At 40.4% G+C, this 11,059-nt stretch overlaps 1 protein-coding gene across 3 annotated transcripts in view; it reads left to right on the top strand.

Annotated features, from left to right (window-relative positions):
* RASGEF1C (RasGEF domain family member 1C) overlaps positions 1–8,530 on the top strand; it is a 41,791-nt gene extending 33,261 nt beyond the window's left edge. For 2 of the 3 annotated variants that reach the window (XM_010204429.2, XM_062002808.1), the window contains exons 13-14: positions 445–517; positions 929–4,152. In XM_010204429.2, the coding sequence (XP_010202731.2) occupies positions 445–517; positions 929–953 (98 nt within the window). In that variant the 3' untranslated portion in view covers positions 954–4,152. Of the gene's footprint in view, positions 1–444; positions 518–928; positions 4,153–6,199 lie in introns of those variants that run through there. The other variant, XR_009819296.1, reaches the window with a different exon arrangement.
* Positions 8,531–11,059: the final 2,529 nt, after the last annotated feature.

Consider the following 11,059-nt stretch of genomic DNA (forward strand, 5'->3'; position numbering starts at 1 on the left):
AGGATATGTTGTGTCCATTTACAATACCACGTTCCCCTAAGCTTTAAAAAGATTGAGGAAGACAAAGTTGTGTTAAGTGATGGGAATTTCCTTCATTGCTAAAAGTTTTTTTGTTGAGCTGTCAGCCCTTACTCTTTTTGTTAATGTTCATGTAACACTTCAATAGCAGTGCCATGATGGAGTAAATAGGCACAGATCTGTATATGCAAAACCAGAGACCATTTAATTGCTTAATAATGTTATAAGAAAGTTATGCAAAGATATTTTAACTCTGAGTTTCCTTTCTGGTCCATCAAAATTAACCTAACAGCTTTCCAAAGGCAGACATGTGAGCTAAATATCCCTGCCCTACTAATTGCCAGCTACTTGGTGGATCATGAAGTTTTAAAGTTTCTCCTGCTGTGTTGTACAAGATTGCTGGAATAACACATTTATTTTTTCCAGGTTTGTATCTGGCTTCTTATGAAAGCGAAAGTCCGGAAAACCAGACAGAAAAAGACAGGTGGAAATCCTTAAGGTAATCAGTCGTTTTATCAGCTCACCTCTGAAGTACTTCCAAAACTGATAGTCAAAGCTTGTGATGTGCTGGCATTTAAAATGTGACCTCTGTTGGAGGTCTTTTCCATTTAAGACTAATCTACAGAGCTGGAGCTGCACTGATAAAAGCTAATAGTTATCTCAAATTATCTACCATTTAACAGAATACCCTCCACTTGTGCATTTATGCACTGCTGTATTCCACAAGCCAGGCCTGGAATAGATGAGAAATGCCCCAGGTTAAGTGGATCTTCCTGCAGCTTGCATCACTTATAAGAGATGTGTGTAATAGTTTGGTATAAGTGAGAATCTGGAGAGATTTTTCTAAACTAAAACAATCCACCTTTTTTTTTTTTTTCCTTTTCATTGTTCTTATGTTTTAAATTTGCAGATCCACTATTTTAGGAAAGACTTGAAGATTACAAGATTACTGCAGTAGGTCAAAGAAAAGAAATCCGCAAACATTTTGCACTACTGATTCCAAAGATGCCTGTTTGGGATTTAGACTTTGTTTGTTTGTTTGAGTATTTTGTTGGGTTTTTTGACTGCCTAACACAATGGGTGAACTGGATTCATCCACTGCAATCAACAGAACTGTGTGCACAGTTGAAAGACGCTTTTCGAACTAGGAGACATAGAAGAGGAAGGACAAACAGACTGATTTGTGGCTGTGCCCAAACTGCATCAGGATCACTGTAATTTTTGCCTCCGAAGGAAAACATAAGAAAGTTGGGAGCACGGAGAACTGTGGTACTGCAAAGAGAATGGAAAAGTATAGGGGGGAAAAAAAAGGGGAAAGAAAAAGTACACATGAATATTTCAGAAGCAGGTGCTTCAGACAGCAGCTCTTTAAACCCTCTGAGACTGTAAAATTAAATTGAACAGACACAGCAGCAATCTGGTTAATTGCTGAACGAAGAAAGAATTTAATCTTACATTAGCAGTCCCCTGGCCTTGTTGAACAAAGCACTGACTGCTACAGGGATAAGCTTCCAGCGGATGAAAGCTGACAGCGCTCACTCGTACCTACGCGTGTACGTCACCTACAGACCACAGCAGCATGGGACAATCATACACACCCCATGAATTTTTACAGAGAACAATCCTGAAGTGTGACTGTTGCTTAGCTATTCTTCCCACCCCTGTCATCGCTCTTCTTACTGTGAATCTGGGCAGATCTGGGAGGGCACAGAGTGCTACAGATGGTGTGGCCTAACGACACCGCCTCTCCCCCCATCTCAAGTTGAACTTAAGAAGCAAATGACTCTGGACTCAACACACCTCTATTTAATCTATGTAGTGTATTCCCTAGTTTTGTGGATGCTGAGTTGCATCTTTTAGAGGGTTTTATCACACTTAAAAATATACTGCATTGTCATTTGAGAAAACAAATATTACCAAGTTCCAGTTAATACAGTAAAGTTTATTTTGCAACATCATACTAAGATGATAGGAAAGGAGTGGGGGGATAATTGTTCTGAATCTGGGAACTCCATGATGTGCTTTAAAAAGATAAAGGGTTTCAGACTAGAATGAACACACTGAGGAATTTGTCATTCATAAGCAGGTAACTATTCTTCTCTTATTTCTAGGTTCTAAACCATATTCACCATTTCTTTACAGATAACATGAAGTAGGGACTATGTTTTGTCTTTAAAGTTGTATAATAATCAAGGTGCTACTGTAATACATATATTAAATGAGAGTGAATTAGATGGATAATAGATTCCAAACTAAGCCCTAATGGTAGTCTGATTGTTTGTATGTGGAAGGAAGGTTCCTACATGCCGCAGGAAAGACCTCAGAAAGCTTAAATGAAACCTAAATGCCGCATGATATTGAACTTTGTGTTTTACTTACTGACTTGATGCTAACCTTTTCAGATGTTCCAGTCTTTGTCTACAACAGAAGGATGTAACCCTTTCTTTGAGATCAGTAATAGTTTTATTTCAATAGATAGTGATTCCAAGAGGCTGTAGTGCTTTGAAAAATTAGACTAATCACAAAACCTTTCTATGTTGGACTATACATTTAGCCAGAAAACTGGAACTATTCCTGCCCTCTGCCAGACCTCAAAATTTACCCTTGCCTGAGCAAGCTGTTGAAACGTGAGGCATGGGTGAGCTAATGTTTGAGGCCAAGTCTGACAATGGAGTTGATGGGGAGTGCAGCAGCTTGAGACATGCTCTGTGGGATATACTAGAGGTTAGTAGCTGCAGTGCAGTTCCTGTGTTGGGTTTTGGTCTGTGAAAACCTGTGACATCTGGATCACAGCCACCTGCAGTCCCCTGCTCCTGCCATTGCTGAGATAAGCAGAACAGACCTGCTTGGATGTGTCCCTGTGCACCTCAATCGAGGTGAACCTGCTTTAGTAGGAGGTTGGACTAGATGATCTCTAGAGGTCCCTTCCAACCCCTACCATTCTGTGATTCTGTGACAGCTTCTTCTAGATTTGCATATGTAGGGCTTGAGGCAGAACTTCCATTCTGCTTTTCGTATAGGTCTGTCAGCGTATGAACATAAAATGTCACGAGGAACATAAAAATGTCACGCTTTGTCATGTTTGAAACTTTGTATGGAAGACTAAGGATGGTCCAACATCATTCCAGCCAGGGAATGATCACTGTTCTGGTGATACTGTTAATATGCTGCTTGTTAATTTTTGTACATAAGCTGTACAGAGAAACACAGACACACAGACATTCCTTCAAGCAGAACCATTTCCAAAATGATGCCATTAAAAGCCTGTTAAATTCCAGCCAAATCCAGAGCAATAACCATAAACATATCTTCAACAATGCTAATCTTTAAGTATGTTTTCTAAATGATCTTTTTTTTCCTTAATGTCTGCATCCTTTTAACAGGCACAGTGTGACTTCATAGTGGAAACTGGTTTTTATTTATCTGAAACCCAATGTAGGCGGATGGGCCCTTTCTTAAAACTTGCTTTTTTAACATGCTAATGAGCCAATAGAGGCTGGCACAGCTGAGACTGTAACACCCTGAAAACGAATCAAGAAGTGATTTCTCATAAAAATACTTTATATTCTTGTGCACCTTCCATGAATTCAGGCAATTTTCTAAGTATGAGTTAAATTAGATGTCGTAAAATTTATCACTGTTGCAAGCTAAACTGCTTTCATAGTCCAAAACTTTCAAACCTTGGTGTTTAAAATGGAAACATAAAGGTCAGATTTAGGTGGGTATTAAGGATTTAATGAGTCTGTCAGAAGCACTAAATTATCTTTAAGCTTTTCTGTAGTAACACATTTAAAAGGTGGGGTTTTCTTCAAAGGTACTAAACATCCTCATCTCTTGCTGAATACTGAGGCACTTACTGCTTTGGAGAGGTGCATGGTGTTATCGATCTGTAGTGTAGACACTGGCTGCTCTTTGCAAAACAACTTGGAGATGAGAGTATGGAGCATCTTAAAATGAGAAGATGGTGCTTTTAAAAAACAGGCTTTAGGGAGTCGTAGCTTGTCTTCACCTAGTGTTGTAGACAAAATTCTATTGATTTAAATAGAAACAAAGTAAAGCCTTAAGTTACAACTGTCCATTGCGTTTGTAATTCACTTTTGGCCTAACCAGGGTGTACAATTCCAGGCAGGAGAGTGGGTAGAGCCTTGTTTCACCAACAGGTTTTACAAAGCATGAGTACAACTGAAAAGAAAGGATGACAATTTGGGGAATAGATTTCTTCCAAAAATGTATTAGCATGACACAAGAGTGAGAGAGAGGATCTTCAATAATGAATGTTTTCTTGCTACAGACATGTGAAGAACTCTTACCACTTTGAAAAGAAAGCAGTATCACTTAACACCAAGCACTAAGCCACTCTAGGGCATGTAGTCATTAGACTAACATCTAGACAAGTTACTAGTAGTAATGTCAGGGCTTTTTAATTCTTCTTTTATGTCAGCGAATTCACCTCCATGGCAGCTGCTTGAACTAATTAATACTAGACAGAGAACAGAGCAGAACTAGACCTATGGGTCTATAGTGTCAGTATCAAACCTCTAAGCTAGTAAGATGTGAGTATAAGTCTTTCCGAAACATTAACTTAGCTTCTGTGTATAAAGCAATATTTACTACATGAAATCACTTCTGCACCTCCTCTTGCATAATCAGAGAGGTAGCAAAAGTCCCATTTTTTCATTTCTCGAGTGTGCCATTCTGACACATGGGGCTGGATAAAAGGCCCAGTGAAAAACAATGAGGGAATTGTGTGCCTTCAGCTTCTGTTCAAGTCAGTAGCTGAACTTGCTCGATGCCTTTCAAAAGACATTTCATCGTACAATCTTGCTCTCAATTTCGCATCAGCGTCAATCACATTACCTAGTTAGAGGTGGATGGATTGTAAGTCTGCTGGGCAGGACTGAATTTTGAGGGCAAAAAACTTCAAATGAGTCTAGCACTCGAGAACCCTGTGCACCAGAGTACACTGAGTTTAGCATATTGTTATTCCCCAGTCCCTTACTGATACCTTGGTCAGTTTGTCATGTTTTTTTGCAATAGTTTATGCACCTTTTATTAAAGCACTTGAGCACTGGTTTGCACATGACTGTAAATCCAGTTTAGAACAGAGCTCAGATTACTGGATATGTAATTGGTGTTATCAAAAAGAAGACATGTTAGTAGATATCAGCCTAAAAATGTTACATAGTTAACAGTGTCTGGCTCTGCTGCGTAGAATGAGAGTGACCCCAACCACAGTGACGTGCCAGAGATAAAACTCCAAACAATTTTGATGGGCTTAGGGGCAGCGCTGCGATTAACAACTATAGTACAGTTTGAAGTTATTTGCATGGATGAAATTGCATTGACAGCTGCTATAGTCCCTGGCCTTTCTTCTGAGCCAGGTGCAACTCTCACATGGGCAGGTTGCACTTAATAGGGTGAAAGTCCAGCCTTAAGAAAAGTTTCCTTTGACATTGTCAAAGTTTCAGCAGCCACTTCAAGGACTAAATCTGATCCAATGAATTAATTCATGTCCGAGAGCAAAATTTTACTCTCTGGCTTTAAGAACCCTGTTTTTCTTTTTAGACTTGTAGAAATTAACCTTACTGCCTCAGGTATCTCTCACTGGGAATAAAAGCCCTTTTTATTGTGAACTGATTATTTCCTTTGTTGTAATTTGAGAGTGGGATTAGGAAGTGACAAGGAGAAAAAGGGAAAAGCTTCTTTGTCACTGCTCAGAGGCTCAACTTGTGGGCCAAAGACTTTCTTTCCTTTTGTTCTCTTTAACATTGTTGAGTGAAATGACCTTAGCCGTTGGTGCAGGGCATTACTGAAATGTGGCTGGGGAACAGCACATGCCTATGTTGTGTCCATAGGGCAGCACTGACTCCTGCCCGGGGGTGCAGGGGAGATTAGATGATCCTCTACAAAGCTGACATGCAGACCCATGTCTGAGCATGCTGACACTATGACACATCCCTTTTGAAAGGCAGGAAATTCGTGGAAGTTCACCTGGGGCAAAGCCTACTTCCTTATCCATCCAGCTGAACTAAAAGCAGTTCCTCTAGAGGACTTGAAACACTGAAGAATTTGTTACTTAGTTGAGAGAGATTTTAAGATCTAAGCAACATGGAAAAATAAGTACTTAAATAAAACCCCAGGAGAAATAACCTTGATAGTTGTGAACTTTTGTATTTTACAGCATGGCAGCAGAGCAGAACAAGATACCTATGCATAGCTTCCTAGTAACGTGAGTGGCAACAGGAGGGAGTGCAGTGGAATACTGGTGCCAAGAGCCATACCAATACTTGTTTTAATGCTGGGTATGTTGGAAAGTAAATCACACTGCCTTAGAGCGTGTCCCTGTCCTCGCAACCCCTGTCAGCTGCTCTGCAGAACAGCTGAGCAGAGGAGGCTGTGAAAATGTGACCCTTTTTTGATGGAACAGATCTGGAGGCTATTATGGGTTGTGTTACTTTCTTTTACAGTGCTTTTTGCATATTTGGGGGGAAAAAAAGGTACATAAAGTATATAAATATATAAAACAACTTTTTGTATGTTTGCAGAAAATACAGGACACATGAGGCATCCTACCTGCATTTATTTGTTCATTATACCAGACATAGATGAGAAGCTGATAGCTTGAATGGGTGGTATTTCATACACTCAGCATGGGTGCACGTCTTTGAAACTCAGGCTATAACCTCAGCTACAGGAAAAAAAGCTAAGTATGAGTAACTCCTGTCTAGATCCTTGCCTTGTACTGTGGCCAGATGCAGACTGTAATGCTGTAAATTCAGAGTGGCTTAGACTGCTCACTCTCCCTTTGCTGCCTTTCCCTCCACAGAAGCAGTATTCTGCCATCCAGAAACAGCTCCTGCAAAATGCCATAGGAACATTTTTCTAGTTTTCTGCCATCCAAGGGCTTGATAGTCGTACTCTAGAGCTGTCATCAGAGAGCAGGAGCCCTCCTCCCTTCATCCCTGGGGCTCTAAAACTGCCAACCTAGACTAAGGCTGCAGTACAGCAATGTCCCCAGGTCTTCTTGAATGTGGAAGATGTAGAGTTCAGAGTTCACAAGTCCTATAAGTCAAATGCCTGCTCAGGAAACTCCCTTTTAAAATGTGCAAAGCCCATTTAATGGAGTTCTGACTAGAGAATTCCACACTCCAGCTACCTTTCAGAGAAATGTGACTTTCTCAGTGAACTGTTTCTGGTCATTTCCATGTCACTGCTTCCATTATTTAATTATGTTTCTAAAATTCCAGTCTTTTTGAAACAACAAAGCATATGATGGTTTCTTGGTGTTTGGCCAACGGCTAAACAGAGTTAAGAAAATGGGGGCTGTAGTCTGGACAGCTCATGTCATATGTATTTCCATAACAGCCCAAGTTGGGTTATCACTTACAGTCTGTCCTCGCCTTGTACTAGAAAGAATTGTTCCAATAGAATTCTCCTAATTATTAAAAGTTAGTGAAAGATCCACACACAGAGCTATTAAATTTGCCTGTTTTGAGATACAAGTCATGCAAATGTAGAAGTACTTCCCTTAGGAGTTTGTAAAAGGAGCATTGCTAGTATGCAGCACAGACGGAAAACAGATTATCCCTTGGGTTTCAGAACTCCTAGCAGGTGTTCATAGTTTATAAATGTAAGAAGTCTGATTTAAAGATTTTTATTTCACTTTTGGTGGCAGCACTCGCTGTCTTAAACCTAAACTCTGAGATCATACTCTTGTAAAACATTTAGTCCCGGACCTAAAAGCCTAGAGTAGGAATGGGTAAGCAGAACTGTCTGTATTTTTAGACTGAGAAATTAAAAGGCTGAGTGACATGTCCAAGGTCACCTGGCAAGCACATTCTTTCAAACCATTGCCCCATAAAGAGATCCAAATTGTAGTTCTGCATTTCTTCTGGGGTAACTCCTTTTTACAGCTGTGCTTAGAAAAGTGCAACTGAACTATCCTTTCAGTTTTTAAAAATAATGAAGCTAGGAAATCAATCTGGATTAAAAGGCTGGTATACACCAATCTAGTGAGCGGTAGTAATGAGGAGCTGTGCTTTTCCTGTGTCTTTAGATGAAGCAATTTCATGTTATGATGAGCATTTTCAGGTCAAACTGAAATCCTGCAACCATCCATAGTACTCAAACCGGGGAGCTTTGTTAGAAGTCCTCAGAACAGATACCGACACTGTACGAGTTGCACGGGCAGGAAATAGTAAGGTTACTTGAAAGTGGCTGTTATGATTTTGTGACTGTACATAGATCTTGCAAAATGTTAATGGTAATAATGCCTACTGTACCCCCCACGAACACTGCAAGGATAGCATGGTCATTGTTATGCTTTATAGCTGTTGTGGAAAACGTCTTAACCTGCATTCATGATTATAGTGCCCATCCTATTCCCTCGCCTTTTTATACAGTTGTGGTAAGATTGTTATGAGATCCTTTTGTCAGTCATGTTCAAGCTAACTTACCTATGTATAGAATTTATATATTAAACCCCCTCTAATTTATACTGTGTTTTAACAGTTTGCCTGAACTGTCTATGGTTTCTAAATTTTGTAATGTGAGTGTCAAATAAGAATAAGAATTAAAAAAGAAAAAAGCTCAGCTTGTGTGGATTTTGTTCCTCAGCTTTATTTGAGTAGAGGTTTCAACAACTACAGAGCTACGGAACAGGCTGTAAAGAAACTAGGATTGCTTTGGAACCCCCAAAATACAGAGATGTCCCTAACTCTGCACAGCAGTTCATGAGTATTGTCGAAAACACGGTAGGATCCATGTTTTCTGCTCCTCCTCTTGTTTCCGCTTTACTGCCATTCTCTTCATCCTCACGTATTCAGAACATTGCAGTGCACATACACTGAGAGGAAAAGAGACAAAGTCTCTAAGTTCCCATAATCAAGTATTTTCCCCTAACAGGAGTCATAGGCTTCAAACTTCTTCATAATGAAAGGAAAAAGCCTGGAGTGAGATGGAGTATTTTTAGTCTGTTCCTATAAAACTCGGTGGTATAACTGATGTTTGAATCCGTTCTTTTATTTGTTATATTGCAGTAAACTGAGAGCTTCTACTGAGATGAGAGATCCGTTTCGGTCACAATGTACAGTAAGAGACATCCTTGCTTCAAGTAGCTTAAAATTCTTTGAAATAAGAAAGCAGTTCAGAGGTGAAACTCTTCTGTAGGTGTAAGTGGTGGAGTTTCCTTGATGTAACGTTAGGCATCTGCATGGCCTTGCTTCTGTGAGGAGAGGTTACATCTGTCCAGCACAGCCTGGCTCTGCCTGCTGTTACCAGCTAAGGACTCCTGCTCTAGGTTGTCTCAGTGACTCCAAAGCTCACACAACTGTGATGTGCCACTCCTTTGCTCAGCACAGTGTTCTCACTTGCAGTGTCACAGCTGCTGTCAAAAGGGACTGTTAAGAGACCTGTCTGACTTTCCTGTAAACTGTAGCTTATTCGGGCTTCTCAGTGTCAAGCCCTCAAGTTTTTATTAGGCTAAAACATTTCAGTCCTCAAAAGGCTCAGTTATGTCACAGAGTGAGAAGAAGTTTCAACTGTCCCTGTGAGCCTTCCAATAAAAGGGGATGGAACAGGTCAGCACAGCCCAAGGTGACCCCAGCTGCACATTCACACCCAAGGAACAACCAGCCCAAACCCTGGAAAGAAAACATCTTGCCTGAGTGGCAGCCTGCCAGCTCCTTCAGGCATGGCACTTTGATTGCCCTTAACATCTTAATACAATGTAGGAAGACGCTGAAGCCAGCGTAGGTAATTGCAGTCTGCCACTGGTCACAGCTCAGAGAGAACCATCACGTTATTTGGCCACAACTTTTCACCGCTGCATATGTGAATGAACACAAGTGCTCATGCCCACACTAAGTTTCTGGGTCACTGCTCTTCTAAGCAAAATTCTAATAACTCATGAACAAGGAAAACGTGCCCCTGAGCCATAACCATATCTTGTTCTTTTTGACCTGGCTGAATAACTGGGTTTTTTTCCTTCTTTTGTATAATGTGGAAAAAAAAAATAGTGATCCTTTTAAACTCTCCTGGAGTGGAAATCCTACTGTCAGTATGTTTCTGCTGATCCACTCCTCCAAGTGTTTTTTGGATCCCCATTTGGTTCCATCACTTATAAACAGACTGTATTGTCACTACTCTGCCCCTCAACTCCCAAGCAAAGCTGCAGCTGGTACCACCCCATCGAGGGGATCTAAGAAATTCTCTCCATCAGTATAAAACCCGAACGATGGAACTGCAGAAATGCATAAACAACTAAAGACAAAACACAACTACTACTCAACCACCCTCTGATGAAACAGGAGGAAAACCAAAACCAATGTGTCTTTAATGAAGAGAAAGCAAGCATGGCACTGGAAGTACTGAAACCCAGGATTTTTTGGCTGTGCTGTTCAATCTTTCTGAGGTTTTGGGCAATGAGAAAACTGAATGAGATTTACATTTCCTGAATAGCTGCTGTGAGGATGGAGCACCTCCTGTTGTAAAGTATTTGAAAGAGGGACCATACAGAATTGCATTTTCAAGCAAATGTTTTGAATGTAGCTTTTCATACACACATAAATGTGTCCCACCAGGATAATTACACTGAATTGTAACATATTCTGCTGTACAAAGCAATCTAAACCATGGGTGCACTGTGTGTTACTCTCTCCTCAAGTTGTGCATACGTTTGCTGTTGTAAAGTCTAATTATACACGGAAATATCTCATATAAACTACAGTAAATACCATAAGGGTTGACAGGACAGCAGAACCAGCTATAACTACACTCAAACAATTTTGCTTCCCAGATTTGTAGAGACTAAACGTATCTAATTTGATTCTTCACCATTAGATTATTCTTATCTTAAAAATGGCTATTTCTACAGGGGCAGTTGCTTTGTTTCCACTACATAACCTGGCCATGGCCAGTGAATTTCTCCTGATTTTATCCTTCTCTGAGACACCAAGTAAGTTCCAGCTGACATTAATCCTCTACTGCTGGGTCTCCACTGCCACCTCCTGAACAGGAAGGAAAATTAGCTGCTTCAAAACTG

The sequence above is a fragment of the Colius striatus genome, chromosome 9 (genome assembly GCF_028858725.1).
Source record: "Colius striatus isolate bColStr4 chromosome 9, bColStr4.1.hap1, whole genome shotgun sequence".
Taxonomy (NCBI): domain Eukaryota; kingdom Metazoa; phylum Chordata; class Aves; order Coliiformes; family Coliidae; genus Colius; species Colius striatus.